The following is a 26878-nucleotide window of genomic DNA, read 5'->3' as shown; positions in this document are numbered from 1 at the left end:
ATGTGTGGAGTAAAATATACAGCAGTTTGCATATCACAGCTCCTTAACTGCCAAGACAACACGTGACCAAAGACTGAGCAAATTTGTCAGCGTTTTTTCAATAATACAGGTATTTAACACTTTAGGTTTAAGTGTGTGTATCCAGCCACCCACCAGCTCCAACATCAGTCAGTACCAAACTAGACATGAAGCCTCCACTTCAATTAAAACGTCACTTCAAGGTCACTGAGTGTCATCATTTTAAAGAGGAACTCTAAAATGATTTGGCATGGTAAATAAAAACAATCTATCTCTATAGAGATAGATTGTTTTTATCTACTGATTTTCAGTAACACAGATCTATTGAGGAAAGTAGAGTGCGTTCTAAACATAAGATAAAGCTTTGGCTAATAAACAAAACAAAAAAGCATATCTATACAAAGCCATAAATCCATTTTACATTCCTCAAACACCAAAAAACACTTCCATAAATAGAATATATGTATAGTTATAAAAAAAAAAAATTTAACACTAACAGTGCAATATAAATAAAGATGCCTAGGCATGATGACGGTGGCAACCCTAGACTCCAACACAGTCTACGTTATTTAAATAATCCATAGAGCGGCCAAATAGGACAAACATTCAGTGTAACAGTTATAAAATTCTTGTGTAAAGATCAGGTTCATGCAACATTACTCTGATGTCTGCACTGCATAAATAAACAAATAACAGAGAAAAACATTCAGAACTTGAGTCTAAGGAGCTTGGAAAGAAAAGCATCTGGAGCGTCCAAGCTCCTTAGTCTACGATGACCTGGATGACTGAGAACCTTTACAGACATTCAGAACAGGACACATCAGGCCAACACCAGAATGATGATCTGCGTTTTTCATCCTTCACATCCTTTTCCAAGTCTCCTATTTTAGTTTCAGTACTACATTGACATAAAACATAGACTCAATAAGACCACAGGTCTGCAAGACGTACATAATTTGTGAACAATTCTAAAAAGTGAGGAATAACCCATTAAAAAAAAAAAAAGCTACATTCTGCACATATCATGCATGTAGCTTTCTCCTTCTTTTGGGTCAAAAACTTTACCTGGCTGTCACAAAAAGCAAATAAGACTGAATGCAGTGAGATGTCCTGTCTGTCTCTTTGCTGCTGTTTCATTCAGTACTGGGGAAAGCACTGTGAGCCCCCAGGCAAAAAAACTAAAAATATATACAGTATGACAACAGACTGGATCAGACAGACTTGAAGCTTTAAATATGTTATAAACAAAAAGCACTTTTACACTTGTTTCCATGTCATTATTGTTGTTCTTTTGCTGTTTTTCTATAGGGTACATCAAACTTTAACTGAGGACAGGTTAAAAGCTGTAGAAATACACTTGAGGGTGCTGCTTACTATTAGATTGTGAAGGGGTGCATATAACAGCAGTGTTTTTACTTATATGTTAAAAATACTGGCGGCTGCTGGTGTTACCTCTCAGCCTCCCAGTACATATAGCTATGGTATCAATTTGAAAATACCACATTGTTTTGTTTTCAAGTTATTGCATTCACAAGATTTCCAAAAAACATGACCTCTGATCTTGAGGTCAAGGTGAGTGAGATTTGAACTTCTCTGAGATTTTTTGTAGGTACATCTACAGTATGAATTTTAAAATCTATGTTGCCTCGTTCTCGAGTTACCGCGTTCACGCTGCCACAATACCCCATCAGCCTTTTACAGCTAAGAGGTAAAAAGGAGAAGACACTCGCTACACTTCAGTTCATCCACTTTCATGCTCTTGCAATAAGCAGAACATTTAATTTAACTGCTGTTTTTTTTTTGTTTCAGATCATTCATTCAAAGATCATCTTCTCTGCATTCAATGTTACTTGGAAAGCTCATCTCTTGTGGGGTCTGGACAAATTAACTTTTGAAAAAATGTTAATCTAAATGGTAATACGCACCGTTTATTCCCCCCAAAATGCCCCAGAGATCGACTAAAGGCCCCTACAATTCACTCATTATGGCAATACTGCCTGGCAACATTAACAGCCTCCACATTGTACAGTAGTCCAGACACTGCAGGAGGAAAGTCTCTGGATAATATTTATTCATGCCAATATTGGTTCCAGGAAGTAGCAGCTGGATCACTTTACATTCAAACCCACCACTTCACATGCCTTTCAAAGTCAGAAGTCTGCTACCAGCAGCAGGAGGAGGTCGGAGTGTAGCAGAAGAGTGATGGCGAGGGGAATACTGACTCCAAGATGATAAGAGGGTAAGAGGAATACACCCCACAGTACAATCTTTACCTGATCTTGACTCATCCTGGCTTTATTCACAGTTTCTATGTCACAGTGCACTTCATTCACTTTGAACTATAACAGCAACTGCAGGGTTCACTGCCTACCGTTCACTATTCTTTCTTCACATCACATGGGACTATGCAGCCTTTCAACAGTTTTGACACAGTGACTTACTTTGTAGCCTGTTGCTTTAAGTATTTTGATCCACAGTACGCTGCCCAGAAATATACAGAGATGTTTACCTACCACCTGTCATCATTCATTTTCACTCTATCACCCTCTCCCTCCTCTCTCCTTTTCTTCCTCTCTTTTTCTCTGCATGGCTCCCCTCATGCATTTGTAAATACGCATTCTCCACTACTTATACCAACACAGCAAAGCACCAGCTCCACAAACTCTCATTGGCTGCCAGTGACATCACTTGTGCAAAGTGTTGAGTCAGACTCCAAGAAGCTCTTTCACTGACAGCTGATGCCCCCTTGTGTCCACACAGAAAACTGCAGCCCTAAAAATAAAAACACCTCCTGGATTTGAACACTGATCATCAGCTGCTCCAGACAACCTTTTACATGTTAAACAGCACTAGAAAAAGCTACATACACGCAAACCAGATCTATGACGGCAAGTCACCTTAACCTCATTGTAAGCCATCTGATCTCCCGGAGAAAGCAAAGGATGTTTGCAAATTAAATTGGCTTATGTTTAGTCTAATGTTCTGCACAGACCATTAGAGTGAATTACACTGTGAGCCTGGCTGATTATTAAAGCTAACGGGATCATGTTCAGTCTCTTTCCCCAAGCACTAATCGCTACTGCACAGTGTAATCTGCCCTCTGCTGTTCTCAGGTTACTATAGCCACACAATGCCTCATTGGAAGCAAACAGCCTTGATTTTTTACATCAAAGTTTGCTGAAAAGCGTGTAGTTTTGGATCTAGGGGATAGCAGGAAATTATGAAAAAAATATTTGATTAAACTGTGCTGCAGAAATATTCCCTGTACATATTGCTCTGGATTGAGATGAAGATTACAGCCATCATGTGTTTTTAGATTGATTAATGTGCTATTTTGTTTAATATTTGTCCATAAAATGTCAGAAAGTTGCTGAAATCACAGTCTAAAACATATTTGGGTTACTGAAAGCCAGACAGCAATCAGACTTCTGGCCCATTTAAAGGAGAAGAAGCTGCTGAGTTCAAAAAAAAGAAGAAGATAGAGACAGCACAGCGCGCACTTCATTTTCCCTACCTTGCGGCTGGTGTAGTGGGCATGCTTGGCCAGCTTCGTATTGAGTCCTTGCAGAAAAACCTCATCAGTGACTTTGCCCACATTCATACAGGCTTCATCCAGCACAGCAAAGATGCCCTTATGCTGCTGTTCCACCAGGTCAACAATGATCTGGTTATTGAAGTAATCAATCTAATAAAGGAAACAAAGGAGTAAAAGTAACCATGACGAAACGAAAATATACAAGCAGGCAAATTAAATACCATATGATGATGCATGAAAGGATCTTAAATGAAAACTACTTGATAAAACATGTTAATGATCACTGAAAAGAGTATTTTCTTCTTACGTGTTTCCAGGGGATGCCTTCCCTCTGATACTCCTCCTGTTCCTGCTTTAGCACCAGCTGGATGAAGAGCTGCTGCAGCTTTTCATTACAGTAGTTGATGCAGAACTGTTCAAAGCTGCAGCATAAAGAATAGTAACATTAAATGCAATGTGTTTTACAACAAGATACAAAGACAAATGTATTGGAAATTCTCCTTTTTGATAAATATTTTATTTAATTATTCTTTCTTATACAGACCTGTTGTTCTGGAAAATCTCAAATCCATAGATGTCCAGAACCCCGATGACAGTGTTTTTCCCGTGGATTTTGGCGTCATAGTTCCTCACCTCAATGATGTCATTGATGCGACTCACAATCCAGCAGAACAAGCGCTCATACATGGCCTGTGGACGACAAAATCGCAGCGTGAATTGTTTGTTTTGGACTCCTCGGCAGCTTGCTGGTGAGCAAGTGCCTTGCTCATGGGCACAAGATCACCCAGTGTGCAATTAACAGTTAGAGAAGTTAAATGTCAAAATATATGAGTCACAACCCACAGTGCTGGTCCTGCAATTGCCCACATACATTATATCCTCCACAGTCTCCAGCCTCTGTCTCGAGTCATAACACTGTGACTCATGCAAGTGTGAATCAGTGTGAACAGCAGTAGAAATATCACCAAGCACTGAGCAAAATATCACAGCCCTACAGGTGCTGGCCCACAGGCCACCGTGAACATATCGAGTATTCACAGCAATAACCTTGGCTAGCGCGTCCCGCCCGTAGTTGGCCTCTTGTGTTGTGTGCTGTTTTTCAATGACATCCCGTCCCGTGGCTACCGTGCGATAAAGCAACGCCTTCTCCACGTTTTCCTCCTTGGTGGACAGCAGCTCCCTGATCACAGACACCAGCTTTGTGTTCTCTATCAGGGTCACATCACCGTCCACTCCAAATGTCAAATTTCCCTAAAATATAGAACAAAGACAATGGCTTAGTATTTATGGCATGAAATACTAAAGTAAAACGTCTACGCTACGTGAGAAATTTAACTTAAATGAGGAACATATTCTGCTTAACGCAACTAAACTTTAATAACGTTGTGGTGCTCGTCTTTTAACGACCACTAAACTGAAATAATTTTCAGGAATTTGCTTTGAATAAACAGACATAAAAAAAAAAAAATCATAAAACAAAGCATAAACAACATTTTAAAAGTGTAAATACGATTTGATTATGCGACAAACACTATATACAGTAACAAAAATAAATAAATAAAAATTCTCATTCACCCCACACAAATCAGCCACATCAACAAAACCACTGTCAGGTGCACTGAATAACTCATCGTCTCGTTCCTTATCAATCTTCAGGGGAATTCTTGGCTCCGTGTATTCATGTCTAACTCACATACCACCCACTTGAACACTGATCTAGCCTTAAGGAACCTCTCCCTGACTGGACTGGCCTCCCACAGCAGTACAATGCACCCCACTACACTAGAGATTTTATTTAGGAACACCATAAAGGTCCCAAGTCTTGACCCATCCTCCAAAACTCCACAGATCCCAATCTGATGGAGCACCTGCAAGATCCGCAGGACCCAGACAACCTCCTACCAACCCCAGAGGCCAATATTAGGTGCGTCGCTTTAGTATTGGGGCTGGACATTTAATAATTCTTCTGATTTATCCCAAGTAATATAGTAATAATAAAAGTAATAAGAGTTTGTACTCTGGGACATCTAAGGAGCTTGGAAATTGTCGTATTACTGGGCATTACCAGATGCAGGATGGTTGCCAGGATCTTGTAAACAGTCTGAATCTCATCCCCTGTGAAACCGATCACTTTCATGGCATCAGCTACAGCTTTGAAATCAGCACCATCGTTGATGCAAGACTGGAGAGAAGAAGAAGAGACACTGAAAGCGGATCAAAACAAATAACTGGAAGGAAACAGGAAACAATCAGCAAAGCCTAACATCTTTTCAACATTTATCCCCCTTAATGGTTCAATGGAACAAATACAGATGTTAGTATACAATGTTACAGTTTACAATGTTTTTCTGTTTAGTCTTTGTGCTTTCTCCTTTCTCTTCTAATCAATCGAGTCAGGATATCACGTGTTAATTAAATAACAAACCAGCTCTTAGCTGAGATGCTTTCCTATAAAAACAGGAGTCGCTGAGGCCAACTGTGTACAAACCGCCACCTCGGCTGTGTGGTGGTGTTTTGTTCCATGACGTCAGGCAATTTGTTGCTGTCAAGTGGTTTTGTTCCTACTCATTAAGCTCAGGCAAAGACGGCAACACACAGCAGAAGTCTGAATTAAAACATATCGCAAGAGACCACAGTGAATTTAATGCACCGTGACTTTGAATTGTTAATCAATGAAATTATTTTTTCCACTTGTGCTCCAAATATGGGAGTTGCGTGGTTTGTTTCAAAAAAGCCTATAAACTGTGGTCAGGACAGACACATCTGCAAATCGTGTGCTTGATTGTATTTATCCCAGTGCAAACAAACTTACTGTCACGCTGACATTCTTTTAGGGGTTTTCATGCTTTGCCAGTTCTATAAACACATCTTAATAGTTTAATTTTTTAAAAACAAAACCACAACAAAGTTCATATGTGAATTGCAATGTATATAAATTGCTTAGATTACCTTAAGCTGGCCTCCAACTTTGATGAAATTGTATGCTTTTGGGTCCTTCTGGATGTGAAGCGAGCGTAAAAGGGAATCTGGAGCTCCTCTGAGTAGCTAGTGAAGGATAACAAAGAAAATACTTTGTTGTTGTTTTTAATGCTGTTGACTGAAACTTTGGACATGTTTACTCATATTGAACAAAAATATGCTGCAGCCTGAGCCATTAGCATGCCAATCTTAAGTTAAGCCATTTAGGAAAAGTAAAAAGAAAAAGAAAAGGAAAAGATGTTTACTCCGTGGAATTTTTCCAGAGTTCAGGAAGTTGTCTAAATGATACCCTTAACTAAAAATGTTTGCTTTTCTGGTACAAATAGCAGACCTATTAGTATGCTCCTCATGCTCAGCAAGCAACAAACAAACAAACAAACAAAAACATATAAAACGACCTAGAGTGCAGAACAGGGCAGCCGGACTAGTTCTGCACTGCTCCTACCAATTTGCACGAGATGCATAATTATCTGGGCTTACCGATAACTTAAAGGCACAGCTTTTGTTATATATGCACAAAGGTATCATGAAATCTAGGCCACATTTGTTTTGTGATAAGAAAAGTGTTTGAGTATCTGAAACAGGTTGCCAAACATCAAACAAAGAAAGAGTTTCATTTGACAAGTTTCTACGGCAACGGTTGTGGAGTTTATCTCAATGAGTACTGCAACTATTTAATTTCCGGAATTTCTTTACCAACACAGATTGTCACTATTGTTTCTATGCTCTTTGATATTAGCGGAATATTAGTGTTGTTTTGAAACATGTTCATGTATATTTTTAAAATGGACTCCAGGAAGAGTAGCTGTGCTCTGTGTTACAGCCAATGGGGGTTCCTAATAAATAAACAAATAAATTCAACATCAAACAACCTCAACTCACTATCCTCCCACATTTGGAAACAAAAGGTCTTTTGACTCAGAAATGCTGCAGGGATTCAGAATCCTGCTGCCGAGTCTGTATTTTGCATATTAAAAAGGGGACCCTGTGGAGCTTTTCTAAAAATAAACTAAAATTGTGTTTTCATCCAGATTTCCCTGCCAAAATGTGTTGTCTGTCTTCAAGGTCCAGCTAACCTGTTTACAGACTGTTTTCATCAGTGTTTACTAGGTTGCAGTTTACTTTGATTGCACTCAGTAGTGTTTATTGTTGCACTACTGCCCACTGTTGATCACTGAATTAATGAGACACCGCTGCATTTGCATTCATGTGAATCCATATGCGCATGCACAGGGAACCTTTAACAAACAACCTTAATGATTACATGCAAATAAACACAGGTGCGCACATATTTACCTGGTAGAACGAATGAAAGCTCCTCTCGCCTTCCTGCTGGAAAATCACCCTGGACTGTTTGGAAAATGAACAAAACGTGTGTCACATAATGCTCGAAGCCTTGTCAACCAAGAAAAAACAAAATCTGTAACTATCACTGCATGATTTTGCTTTATAAACATATAAAAATAATATGGTAGGGTTAGGATGTCAGGCAGTCACTCTGGAATTACACAAACAGAAAGAACAGACAGAGACCGCCCGCTTGGAACAACGTGCTCGGCAACTACTGTAACAAACTCCAGGCACCTTCATTTTAATGCTGAAAACTTTTGCACATGTACTTAAAATATTTTAGGATCGTCATGCACTAATCAAACAAAGTCTTTACCAAATGCAATGCATACCTTCTCCAGCAGGTAGTTGTTAATATGGCCTCCGATGGGATCCCCCTTGAAGTCAAAATTAATGTCCATGTATTTGCCAAAGCGGCTGGAGTTGTCATTACGGTTGGTTTTGGCATTGCCGAAGGCCTCCAACACGCAGTTTGATTTCAGCAACATGTTCTTTACTCTGTGGGACGGCATCATGATATTAGAAGTTAAGTGGCTGATTATAGAGGACCTAGTATGTATATTAGTTACCATGGTTATGTAGCCATTATTTCAACAGCTGATGTTTGTGTGTGTATATGTCAGAGGTAATATAAGTACAGACATTCTCCACTTAAGCAGAAGCTCAGATAGTTGTGTCAAAAAACACTTTTTACTCAAACTAAAAGTGTAAAAGTACAGGCTCTGAAATGTACACGAAGTAAAAAGTAGCTCTTTGAGGGCATTTTCAAGCCATCTGAATCTCATGTTATACTAATATACTAATAAAATAATATTAATGGGAGAGAATACAAAGTTTGTTTCAACCTAAATTCTCATTCTTATGAATCCACATAGCCTGAAGCTTGTGCAGGATGCAAGCAGAGAAAAACAAAGGACATTTTTTTAAAGGCACCGGTCTGCATGATGGATAGGTGACTAAAGAGAAAAGTGAGGTTAAAGTGGGATTTGATAGGCAGGGGAATCCTAGTGGTGCAGCATGGGGGGAAAGAATCCCTTAGACACTATAAAGCTGAAAACACAGACACAATTCTGTGAGCAACTCTAATCAGCTTCATCATTTTAAATTCAAATTTATGTCTGCTACCCTTTATGTAATCTAACACTGACCATGAACATCACAGCCACTCTGCACCAGTGCAACATCATCCATTCACCACAGTAATGCAAATTAACCTGCTTAAACCTGCTTAACCTGGACTAACCTATATTTAACTGCTGAGTATTTTCATACAACCTTTAAATAAAAAATAAAGTTAGTATACTTTAATTTCACTTACAGGATGTTTCACAATATGAAAAACAAAACACGTGACATCAAAAGCGTATCGAGCACAGATCTGATATTAACAAGCCCTAAAATAACTGAGGACATGACATATAAGCTTGAAATTTCCAGTTTATCAAATGTCACTGAGCAGTCTATAACCTGCCGCCTTCTTCTCCTGACATGTCTTTACCATCTCTGAGTAAACATATCAACCAAAAATCCCACTCTGGATCGTTCAGGCCCACTGTAACCCCTGAGTACAGTTCTATAATTAATGCATAAATAAGGTTTTTTGTTGGTGTATCTTGTGATGGATACACCAACAGGATTGTTTTACGTTTTACTGTTGAAATATTAAGTGTTACACCTAAAAATATAAATATAAACTCTGTTTCAAAGTGTCTTTTTGTCTGTGCTTGAATCTGTATGGAAGTGAAAGCAGATATGACACATATGGTCATTTCAAGCTAAAAGCTTCAGCTGTGAGAAAAAAAAAAAGTCCCGCCCACCTGCTGTCAAAGCACCTGTTTGCGAGGGATAGCCAGTTAGAAAGAAGTCAACTTAAAAAGAGGACAAACAGCCGCCAAGTTCAGCCAATTTAAAAACAGTGACTCATACGGTCTAGTATGTGGATCGAGAGATAAACAGGTAATTTATAAGGGACATACATAAACACAGCCAACAACTTTAAACACTATGTGTACACAGTAACATACTTTAGTGCCTTTTTGATAAAGACTGTATACATACGAAGCACATCCTGTCCACATACATTTCCTTCAGAATATCATTAGTATGTGAGTACGCAGTCAAACTCCTTCTACCCATCTACAATTTGTTATTTTCTAAATATACTTTATATAATCAAATACTATACTCTTCTCTACTCTAGGGTTTTAAAGCATTGGCTAATTATACCATCCTGTACTGAAATGTAATGAAGTAAACCACCAGCTGCTGTAACCTCAGCGATAAATAGAAAGCACAATTCTAAACTTTGCTCTGTGAAGCAAAGAATTTTATGGATTTCAAAATGTTTATTCGTGCATAAAGTTTTAGTGTCTCTGCATTTGTCAGCACTTTGTATTCACCATCTAAATGGTTGACCGTCAAGGCTTTTCCAGCTTTTTCCCTTGACCTACATTTGGTGGACTTTGCACCAAAGCTGCTCTACTTTCTTATTATCTTGATGATTTTAAGAGACTGAAATAAAACCCGACTGTAATGTGATGCAACGACTTTGTTTGCACAGTAACAGCTCACACCTATTCAGTTATCAGTGGCTTTGACTAAGCTTAGCTGAGCTGTAACTATATCCCACTATGATCTAAAAGCCTCTGACCACTTGCTGATTTACTTCTAAAATTAAAGACTGACTTATTTTTAGCAACAAAACCTGTGATAAGACCTGCGAGTAGTCATCATTGCACTGTGACTGACACAAAGAATGAAGAGTTAAATCCTGTTTACTCAGAAATGTGTTGTGAGACCGTTTACACCTTCTATTAAAACATACGCGCCTGGTTGTTTTTGTTCAATAACCATAACACTGATTATGTGATAAGCTTTCTGCCCACAGAAGTGGTGATGCATGACAACTGGAACTCACAAGAAAACAACTTCCTTTCTGGTAATATTCACCATGTGTTTATGTGCTGACAGTGTCCATAAGAGCTGCTCACCTTTCAACTTCAGCCCTCTGATTAGGATTGGTAATAGCAGCAATGTATTGCATTATATACTTGCTGGCTTCTGTTTTTCCTGCTCCACTTTCCCCTGAAACAAAAAACAAAACAAAACAGTTTAATAGCGGGTTTTTTTTTAAATAACCATAAATCATGTTGGCATCTATAATTTTGTGGTGTGTTGCATGCTCTGCAAATTTAACCAACAAAATGCAAGTGGTTTAAAATGCTGAATATTTTAAACAGACACGAGTTGAGACGTCCATGCTGGTGACTGAGACCCATAAACAAATCCTGAGCTGCAGTTTTTGTTTTATATTCATGTTATGCACAAAACTATTTAATTCCACATTAATTTTTTTTTTTTTTTTACAAATAATATTTGCCCGAACCACATGACAGAATGCACTCATGGCGTGATCTCAGGATCTGAGGGTCTTATTTCCCTCTCTGACCACTAAGTGGTGCTTCATCCTCTCTGCACTCACCCAGCTTGTGACCACATGAAACACTTGTTTTAGACTAAGTCACAGTGAAGTTCCTATCATCATTTTCAGCTGAATTGAGAAGACAAAACATCTGAGTCATCAGAAGACAATGTGTGAAGTCAACAGCACAAAAAAGAGTTTCAACAAATGCTTTGTAGATGTAAAGGTGTCTTTTGTCTGGTCTGTGCAGGGGGGCTTCTCGTGATACCTGAGATGACAATGCAAGTGTCTTTGTTCCTCCTCTTCATGGCTTTGTAAGCAGCATCAGCAATGGCAAACAGGTGTGGCGGCCTCTCGTAGAGCTCACGGCCCTTGTACTGTTCTATGACGTCCCGGCCGTATATGTTCATGGCACGGTAAGGGTTGACAGACACCACCACCTCGCCGATGTAGGTGTAGATCCTCCCCTTCTCAAACCTGAAGAATATAAAAAAATGATTTTTTTTATTGATAATCACAACCAACAAGATTAGATTGATAGCCTGGCAATGATTTCAATGATTTTCATTGAAATAATAAAGATTAACAAAACTTTTTTTGGAAACATATGTTAAAAACAAAACAAAACAAAACTACAATGCAATGCCTTTACTATTCAAAATGCATAGTTTCCATGTATTTAGAAGATATAATTCTTATTATATTTTTTATACAGCTCATTTACTGTATTACTCTAGAGTTCTGTATAGTCTAATATCAGACACCAGAAACCACAAAAAGCATTATAATTACAACACTGCAGAATCACAATGCTGACACAATTGCAACACTTGTCAACATCGCCCTTTTACAAATCAGTCACACCACATTTTAGACATCTACAGATTACATTTTCACCAATTACAATAGCAGAAAGGCATTTATGAAATATGAACAAACTGTGACACCAGCTTAAGGTTTCCCATCTTGCTTTATTTGCATGTTACAATATCATGCTGCAGATGTTATTAGCGTGCTCTGTGTTAGACGCTGTTTTGAATGTATCTGTTGTTATGGAGGTTAATATCAAATAAGGAAGCTGTTTAAATAATAACCTGATGGCTTATGGAGAAGGGTTGGGTTAAATCAATGTGAACCAGCAAAGCACTATTAACAGATATTCCAGTGTATTTTGGGGAAGTCTTTGTATATAGTATGTTTTTCTAAGTTTTCTGAAGAGACATTCCCAGATTTCTGTGGAAGCACCCAACAGGTCTGATGTTTTCCCTAATCCACATCCCACCCCTTTGGGATGAACCGCTGACCAATCTGACCAGATTGGAGCATATCCAGCCACAGGAGTAAATTAGGTTTTTTCTTCTTCAGTTTAAAAAAAAAACAAGCAAAATAGCTGCCAAACATATAATAGTTCATGTTAAAGTTGCTCTACCTCTGGCTACCTTTCCCGCGCTCTAACTTTCTGTGCCCTTTTCTTTCACCCACACAATCTTTCTCTCCCTCTCCTGGCTTTTCCCTCTCCCTGAGGCCGCCTGCCTGACTTCCTTCCTCTCCAAAATGGACTAGGATGCCAGTTTCTCTCCACAGAAGAATGGTCTCTTTCTCCACAGCTGCCAAACCTCTGCTGCTGCATTCGCAAACAACCCTAAAAGCATATTATGACTGCTGAGTCAGACGATGAGAGAGGTTAAGTAGTCCTCAACACTTCGATATTGCTGCACATGAACACATTTGTCAATATAAAAGTCTTTGAGCACCATCCCAAATTGCTGATGGGTGTCCAAGACTCTCATTTTGTTTATCAGCATATTTAAAAGGAGATAAGCCTCGGCCCTGTTAATCCATTTTATGCGCCCTAAAATGGCCTCTGTGTGACATTTGGATTCAAGATGATCGTAAACCAACCTTCCAGTGCAGGAAATTGGCTCTATTAAAAAAAAAGGGAAAAGTTTCCATCAGATTAGATTTATCTTTCATCAGTTGCAGTGTCCCATGGAAATAGAAACTAAATACTGGTTTATGGTCATATCTCTAGACCCAAAGAAGCACAAGTACTAAGAAAACAGGAAACAAGAGAACAGAAAATTCTAAGAATGTAAAACAGCAAGGCACACACTGAGATTAGCTCATTCCTGTGTTTAGATTGACTGACACAGTGTCATAGGTGGCAATGACATACCACACACACGTGTCCTGAAAGAGGATCAACCAGAACAAGGTTAGATAAAAACAAAAACACAAAACAAAACACAGAAAACCGAAGGTATTCTGTGGTGTTTGCTGTGCATGCATAATATAATGTGTTTATTCTCAGCCAACATGGCCCATCATCGTGTTACTTTTCAGTTACACTAAATATATAAAAGAAATTCTGACATTTGAAGACCAGAGCAAATATTAAAACCACCCGTTAAACCTCCAAGCACATGGAGGTTGAATGTTCAGGTTCACAACAATGTCCCTAAGCAGCTAAGCTAACTTGCTAGCAACTCCTCCCCTGGTGCTACAGTAAAAGACCTATTGTGCCCTCCACAAGCAGGAGGCTGCTGTGTGCCAGCACCATTGTTTAGACATCAATTGGAGGTCTTTGTCTGAGACGGGGCCTCCATCTCCTACTGCATGGGTCGACACAGCGAGCTGCCCACTTAACTCACATGTGCAATAGTTTCTGGTGGACAATACTTTACGAGATGGGAGGGGTGTATCGGAAATCCCAGCCGGGTCCGCCCAGATGGGAGGTGACAGGGTCTACCACCATAATGACAAATGTGCAGGTATTTTTATAGTGTATTAGACATTATGCTGGTGAAGTGTCTGCTGGGGACTAATTGGGTGGAGAAAAACACAGTGTGTATGTGTGGAAAGAGTGAGATGGGAATATGGGAATACATCTACAGACAGACTGAACTGTGCTTGTTTTTTCCAAAACAGCCTGTATAACAAAAGAAGAAGCCACAGTGACACCACCCATTGCTTTCTGATATCCTGTTTTGTTTGGAGCAAGAAGTGACCTCATTTGAACCAGAAGGTGGAGTGTTATCACCTTGGTTAGCAAGATATATTCACAGTATATGGGTGGGTGGTAGAAGGATTAGGTATCGAACCCAACCGTGGTTTTGTAGTAGGATATTAACATATTTATTCCTTCTGTTAAATTGGGTACTATCAAGGTCTATGGTCACTGAGTCGCTTTTACGGCAAGCTTGAAATGTCCAACTACACAACTGAAGTTTCTTGTTCTACGTTAAATTAATTTCTGGAGGACGCTGTTCATTTTTTTACCTCATTGTCTAAAGTCCTCATTTAGAAATAAACTAATAAAATTACACAGTTTTGTGTATTTCATGTGCTTGTTTTTTCAAAAACTGACCTCAGTATTAAGTATAGTATTAAGTGTACTTAGTCTTAAATTACTATACTGATTATATTTCCAGGAAATGTGTTAATAAATGTTTTAATTCATGCAGACTTGGCATGAATTATGACCTTCACATAATCGATCCAGTCTAATACATATGGAAGATTTTACACAACCCTCTGCAGCGATACATGCAGGCAAAAGGATCAAAGATCAAACAAACACGAAGTTATTGATTTAAGCCGTGATTAACAATGTTTGATAAAAACACGATGATAAAAAAAAAAGTTGCTAAACCCTCATGATAAGTTTTTTTAAAATATAGGATAAGAAGCTTTAAACGTTCTGCTAAATGAGTCCTAAGTCTGGCTGACACATGTCAACATATCATTGGTACAACAACATAGCAGCAATAAACCACATGAGATGACCTCTAATTACAAGTGAAGTAGCAGGTAAAGCTGGGTAGCTAAAAATAGGTCAGTGCATGCAGAATCATACATTATTTATATCAATATAATTTAATGTTGCAATACATCAAGTGTGTCTTCAGTAAATTGTTATTTTGTGCAGCTCGCCACTCATTTCACCATCAGTCACTGTGCAACAGCAAGGAGGGAGACACCTTGGTAATAACACATGTGAATGACTTAAAGCTTGAAGTTATATTTTGATGTTAAAACTACATGACTGACAGCAGACAACAACGCTGATTAACTTTGAGAAAACAACAATGTGGGCCATAATGCTAATAAAGAAATCTCTCTTTAAAGCCACCAGACTCTGCTGGCAAAAACAGTGATTTTTAAGTTTACAGTTGGTTACCAACTGCTGCCTCAGTAAACAAAGGACTCCTGTGTTTTGTAAGGTAAAATTACTGTTAGTGAACTCTGGAGTTTGCTTCCTTGTCAGAAAGAACAGGTAAAGTGATGAAACCATAAATAAAGCATATACATATAAACCAATATTAATGTCTTTCAGGTGGTTAAAATCTGTTCTGCTGGTAACTGTGTCCACAGCAGTACATGGCTTTGGTTTCTTTCACCTGCTGCTGCTGTGTGCTTAGGGGCGTGGCCTACTGGTATGCACACTTATTGTAGATCAGAACTGCATTAAAACCCCACTACAAAGAAACTGAACTATTCCTGAGTCATAGAAAGTTGATCTTTAGATTCATATTTATGAATGATTATACCCTGGTCAGTGCAAGTAACATCACATTTTGCATTTTGAAGTAAATATCAATTTATGTCAAGATATTTTTGTCACTACTGCAAAGCAAAAGTGAATCGAGGCATAGGCAGAACCTTTCTTTGAGCAAACACCGCAGGGAAACGCATATAAATATTATTACTGTGTCCACCACAATGCCAGTGCCAATGCCAGTGTCAGACTGGCATTGTGGGTTTCAATTTCCCTTCCAATAGTAAAACATTACACACTACACAAACAAAGAGTAATCTAATCATTCAACATGCTCATGATTCACTGTGAAGTTGTATAGTCAGGACTGACACAGAGGGCGAGTTTATTCAGCAAAAAGCCCAGAAGAAACCCGTTTTCCCCACCTAGGTTTATAAATATCAGAAGAGGAGAGGAGAGGAGAGGAGAGGAGAGAAGAAGCGAAACTCAATCAGTTGGAGCATGTTAGCTGAGATAAAGGGCTGGCTGATCCATCTGTTCCACTCTGATTTAGAAGGATTTAAATGACACACAGGAAAAAGATTAGAGAACCTTATGGGCCATAATAGCCTCCCAGAAATGTTATTTATAGGAGCACTGAAGCTGAATCAGATTTCAGTTTGGTCAGGTTATCTGTCTGTTTTAAAATCAGATAAAAAATTAAATAAGGGATTAAAGTGAGACATTGGGCAGTACATAAATCTGCAGGTGTAATAATGCGACTCTCTTTACATCCTCTCTCACTTCCTCCCATCATCCAACTTTCTGTCTGCCCAGCTGTGAAAGGAAGTGTGGCTAAACTGGTCTGACCTGCAGTCGTGTGATCTCCTTCCAAAGAGGTCTCTCCTAAGGGCTGCCAGGAAATGGCAGAATCAGACAGGGAAAAAAAAGAGAAGCAGGAGATGGAGAAGAGCTGAAGAGAAAAAGGGAGTAGGAAGATGATCTTTGCTGATGACTACTCCATGGCCTGACTTTCAACTAAATTATCATTTAATGATTAATGTTGCTAAAATAATCACGGTGACATGTATTATTTCAATGTGATCACAAGCCACTAGCAATGCACACCCATCTGCAGACACGTCAACACCAGTCCTAACCAAAAACACAGACAGGGTTGAAGGCTAAGTCGAATGGAAGAATACATTTAAAATTTCAATTTTGAGAAAAATTATGATTTCACTCTATATACTGCTTCTTGATTTTATTTTTAACATAATATTGTTAATCAATTTTATACTGATGACCCCCCGATATATCACACTGAAATTTAAACAATAATCCATCTGATCTTGGTTTTTAGAACCATTTTTCAATCTCATATTTAAAGACAGAAGACAAAACGTCCCTCATGCTTTTACTAGGTTCAGATTGGACAACTGCAGTTATCATATAGGAGTGGGCATCTCATCGCAGTTTCTGCTGGCTGAAATGCTCCAGTTCGGCAGACTGGTAAGCATAAATATGAATTCATTTTAACTTCACAGGGTTAAAAAACAACAACAATGCACTGGTCACCTAAATTGACCATGGATGTGAATGTGAGTATGAACCAAAAGCTGTTAGTCATGTGATCAAGACTGGGCTTTCTTATAATCCGCTCCTAAACCTCGACTTGACGGTATCAGAGTGTAACCATCACAATGTTTCAGTACATGATAGGGCTGTGCGATATGACCAAAATCTCATATCCCGATATAAGAATTCTATCGTCCGATAACGATATAAATCACAAAAATGTAACATTTTCTGTAAATTCTGAGAATCTCGGGCAGCTCGTCTTGCCTGAAGTGTTTCCAGCTGGGCATCGTGTAGCTGGAGTCGAGTGTTTTAACCGATGCATGAAACGATACATTTTTAGACATAAGTTGTAACAGCCGCCGTTTTCTTTGTGAGTATTTATTACACGGCGTGCTGCGGGGAAAAGTCTGTTCTAACGTTTGAGTCTAAGGTCTATTTTTTAGCACCTGGCGGCTCTTTTTTTACTTCTCATCCGTAAATAATCTGCTCTTTCACGTAATTCGGTTTATTTTGAAAAGCCTCAACAGGATCTTGAGCTTTATTGTGAAAGGTTTATGTGGAACATAAACAAGCGGACACGCGAAGGTGTTAGCGTCGTTGTTGCTAACCACAACGCATAAAAACAGGCGCTTGTCCGTCTGTAGTGTGGTTATATTAAATATAAGAGAAATAGAGAACTTTAAGAAATTAATATAGCCACTACAGTGACCATCAAAACGATGAAAAAAATATTGCCGTAAACGGTTTATTTTGCGACACCACCAAACAAACGATAGCGTAAAATGAAACGATAGACGTTTTTATATCGTCATCCGATGTATATCGTTATATCGAACAGCCCTACTACACGATGAGGTTGAGTCTGCCTACAGGCATCTGTCTGCTTCTTCTAGATTCCACCTTGTCTCAATGAGACATGACCAGATCAACACACATATTTACCCTTAAACAGACAGAGACCAATGTTTTTTCACTCTAACATGGTACTCTGTCTCCCCTCTAAATACCAGGACAAACTTTTGCCACACATGTCTACAACCCTACTGCACATATACACATATGACAAGTTTCCCTCAGATGTCAATTACAGAGCAAAGCCGAGCACAACCGCTGTCTCCAATCTTGTTTGGGTGGGTCTTTTTTATGGTTAACTTGGGGAGGAGTACAAGCAAATTATAACATTTTCTCACCAAGAAGCACACCCCATCTTCCCAGAAAAGGAATAAACTCAGGAAAGAATTCGGAGGTAAATGTGACTCAAATAACGAGAGGAAAAAAGCCTTCTTCAACAAATCACCCTGAAGCAGCTCACAGTGATGCCGTTATAACATTTTATATGATTTTCTGTCTCTGCTTAGCACTCATACAGAGACTTGTTGCAGGATCAGCATTTTAACTCCTAAAGTTCAAATAAAGCAGGCGAGGAATTCATGTTAAAAATTAGACCAGTGAGGCTTAAGCACACTTGCAATGAAGAAGTGGGTGTCTGAACTGTGCCCTACATCTGATGGTGCAATCTGTGGCCCACATCAGGTTGAGCCGAGATACACTGTGTTGTCATCATTGTGAGTGTGAACTTCAGGGTCACCGTAGGAATTATGAAGGGCAGGGAGATAATCCGTGTCTGTTCCACTTTTAAACTCAGTGTTCATTACCATCACTGCTCGTGTTTAGAGTCACAGCAGCCTGCTTTAATGCTGGGTAAGGGAAGACCTTATCTTCTCTTAAAAAGCCATAACAAAAACCATGCTGCTTATTTTAGCTTTTCTGCTTCTCCCCATAAGTGTAGGCCTGAAACAATTAGTATTCATTTTTGTACTAAACAACTGCATATCTTTTTCCAGCAAATATGCCAAATGGGCCAAACTTTTAATGGTTCCAGGTTTTCTTATGCAAGGATTTTAAACTTGTTTTAATAACATAAAATAGCACTGTACATCTATGTGTGGGTCACGGAATAAAAGTCTTCTGAAGATGTAAGATATGAGTCTCTTTTAGTAATATCTTGATGCATGCTCAAATCAGCCACGTAAGGAAAGCTCAAAAAGTTGATTCTGTTCATCTGGACGTAGGTTTTCAATGAAATGTTTCTTTCACTCACAACGCCATGTCCAGATGAACAGAATCAACTTTTTGGGCTTTCCTTACGTGGCTGATTTGATCCACCTATCCCTCCACTCCCTCTCGCTGGTCAAACACAGCAAATAAACTCTTTCTTTAAACAGCAACATGCTAAATTGCTTTACTAAGAGTAAATTTTCCTCACTCTTGTTTTACAAGATCCATCACCACCAAAAAGCTAAAATACCATTTGATCTCGTTCACGGAAGATCTTGATCAGTGGTCAATGTAGCTGCAGCTGGTGATGGTATCTACTGCTCTGCTTTAGAGATCTTTTGCAAGCTTTAACATCATTTTAACCAGAACCTTGCAGCAGGTGGAGAGCTGGTCGTGTGCTGTTATGAGGCTGCAAAGCAAAATGAAGACTACTGCCAACATTTGCAGGATGCAGGAGTTCATCCGGAGGATGACAGACCTATTAGAGAGCAGCTGCTCAGTTATTTGTGTCAAAGTACTTGGCAAATGAAATATTTGCAGAAGACAAAATTATAAACAGAAGTATTTATTAATTCAATTAGAACCCCCCCCCCCCCCCCTACATCCATCCCACACAAGAAATAAAGTCTAAATCTGTTGAAACACTGAATGTGATCTCATGTATAACTGTCCAGCTCTCAAGGACAGCCATTGTTTCACAGTGCCCAATACAGACCAGCTATAATAATCTAAGTTTGTCTGGCAAATATCAGTGCCTTTTTTATTCTGCTACCCACCAGAAATGTGTTCAAAGTGCTGCTCTACTCCACTTTGCTCTCCTCTGCTCCATTCTTTTATGTACTGTGCCACAGAAGTTTTCTTCACGGTCTGCAGCCATCAGACATCTGGGCTGTGCATTAGGGGATTTTCCGCTGCTTTGTAAAGCCTGCTTAGTCTGGGAGCTGCTGTTTAGCACTATCTTTAGGAGACACAGCCCGTCAACACATAACCCATCCACCCTCCCACAGGCCCACATCAAATGGTTCCAAGCTACTGGCACAGTTTCCTCCAACAATAGGCTTTTATAAAGGACTTTTCACTTTCTTTATCCCCCGGGATCAAAAAATCTGGCATTTTTCACTGTCTAAAATAAATACAAGAAATTAGGCAACATCCTTTAACAGTTACATCAGCAACGTAAACAAAAGACTGACTAAATCTTATGTCATCTTACAATGAATGGGTCTGGTATGAACACTGTCACGCTTTTTGTCCTCTAATGATGTCATGTCTACCTAAAAGTGAACGATTTAATGATATCAAATTAGAATGAGGCAGAGAAATGCAGACACCCCATCTGTCAAAATAATAACAAGCCAAAAAGTACAGTAATAAATCCACATAAGGATGATTGAACTGGATGCTGTGTATCACAGAGAGAAGAGTCTATGGTCATCTCTAAATCAGTGGTGTCAAACATAAGGCCCTGTAATTTAGCACATTTATCTTGTAGAAAACAGATGTTGCTGAAATTGCACTTCTTTTTCTGATATTAAGACTTGTCGGGGATTAAATGCTTAATTAAATGTCTTTGCACTGTCAGAAAGAGGAGTTTTACTCATCTGGATCAAATTTGTGTTGTATGTGACCCATGCTCTAAAGCAATCAAGGGGACACAAAATCCTATTGTTTCGCCAAATACCAATTTCCAAATTAATAATAAACTTGTAAGAAAGTTAAAAACTCTATATTAGATTTCAGTTCTGTTTGTATTTTGGACAGCTGGATAATTTGACTATGCCACTTTGGAAAAGCATGAGCACATGTTTGAAAACAGTGTTTGCATAGACCTTTTTTTATATAGCAGACTCTGGCACATAACAGGAAAAACACTGGTATAACTGATATGCTGACATCTGCTTTCATTTAAGTGACCCACTTCCAGGCTTCCTGTATTACGGATTCAGAGTAGCTAAGTGGGACCCCCGATGGACCTGAGCCAATGTTAATGGGATTGGTTTTACCTGTGCTTTACCTGACAAATCAGACAGTCTGACAAGTCACACTGAAAGAAGCGTAACTAAACAGCTGAAATAATAAAACTAAGGATAATACTACTGAAAAAATACAACAAGTGATACTGACACCGATTCTAGTAAGTAATATAACTCACAATTTCTATTGTGCACACTTCACTATGTGCACTTTTCACATAGGTAAAAACGACATTTCCATATTTTCATTTGCATAAAGTATATAGGTATTATCGCTGTTTTGCTAGCTGTTTAGAGGAAATTATTAAAGCACAACTCATAAAACTGTCACACAAGAGGTACATGTCTTATAAAACAATCTTCTGTGAGGAGCTGCAACAGGCAGATTAACAGACAAAGCCTTAAGGCCAAGCTACACAGTTCCCATGAGGGCGGCAGGCCTGGATACTTAGGGGAAATGGGAGCCATGTGTAAACAGCCTGGCTGGAGATCAGGTGGCCGACCCTCCTTTCTTTGTTTAATGTGATCACAGCTATCTGCTCCGCCTCTTTATTCACACACAATATACCATACCAAAGTTAAGCTGCCACTGCAGCATGTACAGTATTTGAGTAGAGGACTTTGCCCCGATTAAATATTAAAAATTCAATGAAGGCCTTGAGGGCCTGTTAATATAGAAGAAATGAAGGGAGCAGTGGTGGTAGTGGTTGAGTTTTTGAGTCTGGCCGCTTTCCTGACACAGAACCCGTTTACGCTTTAACACACTGGCCAGCAGCGGCTGATGTAAAAATCACAGTGGGCTTTGGCTATGAAAATGGATGACTGGGTGGATTTTTGAAGAAACTGAGCGAGAAGAAAAAAACTGAGAAATGATCCAACCCAAAAGAACCAGACATTACTCAACACGCTATTTCAGGAAAGTACTATGATTTCTATCAGGGCTAAAAGGGCAGCATGGAAGAGCACAAAAACAGACAGATGGACAAAAAAATAACAGCAGGAGTAGACAGAGGAGGCAAGAAAAGGACAGAAATAGATGAAACGGGATTAGTTATTATGCTAGAGCTGAAATAATTAACTAAATAACAGAAATTCTAGCTTTTTTTTTTTTCTTAAATTATTCTGGGAACTTTTCATGTGTAAAAATAAAGACAGACCATCTATGCAGAGATTTCAGTCGGGTGAGTTCAGATATACTAATGTAAAATCCGTTTTAATTTGCTTAAACCCCTTTAATGTGAATTTTCACTTTTATGGCACATCTTTGACAACTGATTACCAATTGGGAGAAATAAGAACACAAAGTTTCAAAGTGTACAGTCTGAAAAATGGTTCCCATGAAGCTTTTGAAAGAGAAAAATGGCCACCGAATGCTGACAGTAAATAATCCGCCTACATGTACTCCTTCACTTAGGAGCTGCAAAGTGATGTGAGGTGCTGGCTGTGAAAGTGAGTAAGCTGTTCCACCCCCACTGTGGCTCAAAGCACAGCTCCAACAGGTGGACAAGAGAACAATACAACAAAGGAGGAGGCAGGGGACGACATCATCGCTACCTTGGACACACAATGTGCACAAAAGACAACGCATACATACCCAAAACCACAAACGCACATAAATAACCAAAAGACTAACACTCCTTATCTGGGATTGCTAAGCTCTACGTCATGTTAGCGGACTTGAAGTGAATGAGATTCAGACAGGAGATAAGAGTCCTGTGTGTAGACTGGAGAATGAGGGTACTGGGAATTTTGTCAGGGCATTATGTTGCACAGACAGGTTGCGGTTGCTTGTTGCATCATCAGCCAGACAGTTTACATGTGATGCCTGACAAATTTAAACCCTAAAGGGCAAGTCAAATTTCAATTATTTTATTCATAGGTGAATTAATAATGGATATGTTAGTGTTTAAAGCTTATTTGTGTATAGATGTGCATTAAGATGTTTTTGGTAGCTGTTATTATTCCCTCTATAGATATTGGCCATAAAATCCCAAATGAATCCTTTTGCATCTTAATCTAATTAAGCTAATCAACTGGAACCTCATGGCTCCAGAGGAAAAAAAACATCTTATAATAACCAATACTTTTTAAGCTATCTAATAATTTTTTTAACTCTGAAATCTAAAGTGTCAAATTACATGAACTGAGTTGAATTGTGTAAGTTTTTCTACACACACGAGGTGGACTTTGTTATGCATTTCCTCACTTCAGGAAGAAGCTGCTTTATAGTCGGTATGAACAGAGGGAACAGTCTATAGATTCCTTGCATAACATTCAGAAAGCCATTGTTAATAATGACACTAGGGCTGCACGATTAATCGTTAGAAAATCGCGATCTCGATTCATGCTTATGTGCGATCTCATTTCCAAATGACAACGATTAAAAAATAAAAAATAAAAAAAAAAGACAACGACAACGACGATTGTACCGCATTTTGATCCGGGACGTAATCTGCATGAAAACAAGCGCTCACTCTTCCTGCTCAACAAATGACAAGGGCGGAGCCTTATACCACGTGATACAGAAGCTGTGCCGTGTGATGCTAAAATTAGCAGGGAAAAAACAACGGAGAACACGTCAGGGATGACGAGAAAGTGACAGGAGAAAATCCGTCCGGGTCAACCACCCAAATATCAATAACGGGAACCTTCCCTATACACGTCGAACTCCCGCAGGCACAAAGAAATTACGGAGGCTATCACTTATCACCTGACCAAAGATATGGCTCCCATCAACACTGTGCAAAACGAGGGATTTAGGAAAATGATCAACACCCTAGACAAACGCTACACAGTGCCGTCCCGCAACTATTTTTCTATTGTTGCACTACCTGCTCTATACACGCAGTGTCGAGCAACGGTGGAGACGGAATTTCAAGCAGTACAACATTTTGCAGCAACAACAAAACGTGAGACATTTGTTGTTTTTATGTTTATTTATTGTTTTTATGTTCAGTCTCAACTGTTACGAAGTTGATGTGCAGTTAATAAGCGCAATAAATATTTATACTGGAAAAGAAAATCGTGAGAGAATCGTGATCTCAATTCTAAGCCAAAAAAATCGTGCAGCCCTAAATGACACCCATTAAAAACACTGCATACCTGAGTAGAAGGCCCAATAAAACCAAAGTTAATTTGGATCTAATGAAGCCACCAACAGCAGATACACAGAATAATGGAAAAGATGCAGCAAGAAAAATGGAAACTGTGACACAACAGCACTAAAATAAAGACCAAAACCTGGTCCTAGAAACACCATACTTGGGCTAGCGTCCTGCTGCTGACCCCGCCTGCCATCTCAAGAGTCCACAAATGAGACATCTCTGAGAGTCGCTGAACCTATTTTGGAGGGAAATAAAGCTACACAAGCGCAGCCCCTGTTTATGTAAGGATGGTAATGTGTTTCAGATTATAGGCGGTTGTATGGAAATTCTTGTGGTGAGACTGGACTTTTCACTGCTGGATTGCAGGGGAGCAGGCCGATGAGGCATTTCTCAAACAGCCTTCTATCAATCTGTCAGCTCGGCGAAGGCTCGTTTTCTTAGTAAGAAATCTCGCAGGAAGATAGGCAGTGTGAGGGACTGAAGCAACTGGAGTTTGCAATAAAGAGCAAACAGTTTTCATTAATGTTTAGCTACTGCAACATAAAGGAAACAGATGTTAATCACACAACGAGCCTGTCGTCTCCCTCAGATCTTGTACCATTAACGCCAACGATTGTAACTGACGTCATGCACATTTCTGTGCTTGCTGCTGCTGGCCCTCCATTTCAAAAAGCACACAATCTTAGCATTCATCTAAAGACATTTCTCTTCCATTGACTGAAAAACCACTGGGAGGAAAAAACTTTAATATGCGGGTCGGGATTAAATATTCTTACAGTCATCTGCTGCACACTATCACCGTTTTCATCTTTGCTGTGGGGCTAGAGAGCATGTCAGCCAGGACAGTGTTGTGCACATGGACTTTGGTTTTATTGCAGAGGAATGAACAAAGGCACAAAAGCAGCAAATAAAGACGGATTTAGTTGAGGAAAAGCCTTAAGCTTAATATGTTCCAGATGCCAATGATTTAAATTGAAAGACCCCCCCCCACACACACACACACACACAAAACCCATAACATATAAACACATAGTGGGTCTTTAGTGTCACCGGTCCTCCGAGACCATATCTTACAAGAGTGGGAGACACTAGGTTTCCAACGCTAAGTTTGATCTCTTATTTTTTTTGCAGCACAAAAACAGAGAAGGTTGTCTCATTTAACATCACCCCTCTTTTAATGTACCTGCAGTTGGAGCAGTTAAAACAGGAGGAGCATTGTTCCTTTTACAGCAATTCAAAGCAATTTACCAAGCAATTCTATGTTTAAATACAGGAAATGCCACAATGGAGTGACAACTGTAACCTAGCTATGCTACCTGAGAACAAAATCGAATCTCATATGTACAGCATATGCCCGTCTGCACACAAAATTCTTTACTGAGCTGGGAAGAGGCTGTAGGAATCAATGAAATGTGAGGAGCAAAGGCAGGGGAAATGCCAGCTTTCCTGCTTTGCCGGCCTGCTCCACATTATTGTAGACTTCCCGCTCAAAGTCCTGTTTAACTCCGCATAGATAGGTTCAAGGGTCAAATCACTCAGAGCAGTCAAACAAACAGAAGCCTTCAGACGTTCAGAACAATATTTTGCTTGTGTAGAAGTCCTGATAATATTATCATACTTAGCCCAGTAGAAAGAAAACCCACAAAGATGGTTAGGATTAAAGCAAACAGCCCATTTCCCATCATGTTCCTCTCATCCAATTTTCATTCATCTGGACATTAATTAAAAACCTGCCCTCATCTGTTAGTGTGACGATCTGGAAGATCAGACACTTATTTATAAGACTGATGTACAATAAAAATACCCCCATGTTTATTTGGGATACACAGGGGTTCAGAGGATTTTTTTTCCCTTGGAAAAGACAAGACAATGCTGCCTTATAAAGACATTTAGTGGCAGAAAAACTTGCCTGGTTGAAGGGATATACACAAGAGCTGTGAGTTCGCAGGATGTCAGATCTAAAGGACAAAGTGATCACTAAATACTGTTATAACTGTTTTGCCCATATTTTGCTTTATTTAGTCAATTTAAGGTATAAAATCACATTTTACTGTCATCAGTAAACATGAGTTTAAATTAGGAGAGATAACTCACAGTTATAAAAATAATCAGATATAGGTTCTGCTGAACAGTTTTGAGCATATCTGCTTAATGTCGATGTGCAAAGTTCTCAAGACCATACAGCTCTGGCATTATTCTCCAACCATCTCTACAAAAAGACTTTGGGCAACTGCTGGGCTCTATTTTGAGACTGGGAGGCTCTCTGGAACAGGCCACACAGTTCAACCTCAAGTCAAACAAAGTAAATGTCAACTTGAACAACCATTTCTGGCCACAGTGAGGGAACACAAGCAATCTTTTCCAAATCATGCCTTACATGCA

At 39.2% G+C, this 26878-nt stretch overlaps 1 protein-coding gene across 1 annotated transcript in view; it reads right to left on the bottom strand.

Annotated features, from left to right (window-relative positions):
• myo1d (myosin 1D) overlaps positions 1–26878 on the bottom strand; it is a 113767-nt gene that overhangs the window by 81681 nt on the left and 5208 nt on the right. The window contains exons 2-11 of the mRNA XM_040014380.1: positions 11572–11780; positions 10873–10966; positions 8215–8380; positions 7829–7882; positions 6503–6598; positions 5619–5735; positions 4601–4804; positions 4098–4243; positions 3861–3975; positions 3533–3703 (exon numbers count right to left, since the gene is read on the bottom strand). Of these exons, the coding sequence (XP_039870314.1) occupies positions 3533–3703; positions 3861–3975; positions 4098–4243; positions 4601–4804; positions 5619–5735; positions 6503–6598; positions 7829–7882; positions 8215–8380; positions 10873–10966; positions 11572–11780 (1372 nt within the window). The remainder of the gene's footprint in view (positions 1–3532; positions 3704–3860; positions 3976–4097; positions 4244–4600; positions 4805–5618; positions 5736–6502; positions 6599–7828; positions 7883–8214; positions 8381–10872; positions 10967–11571; positions 11781–26878) is intronic.

The sequence above is a fragment of the Simochromis diagramma genome, unplaced genomic scaffold, assembly GCF_900408965.1.
Source record: "Simochromis diagramma unplaced genomic scaffold, fSimDia1.1 OVJJ01000669.1, whole genome shotgun sequence".
NCBI classification, from domain to species: domain Eukaryota; kingdom Metazoa; phylum Chordata; class Actinopteri; order Cichliformes; family Cichlidae; genus Simochromis; species Simochromis diagramma.
Note: the sequence above shows the minus strand (reverse complement) of the source record. Positions and strands in the feature narration are given on the sequence as shown.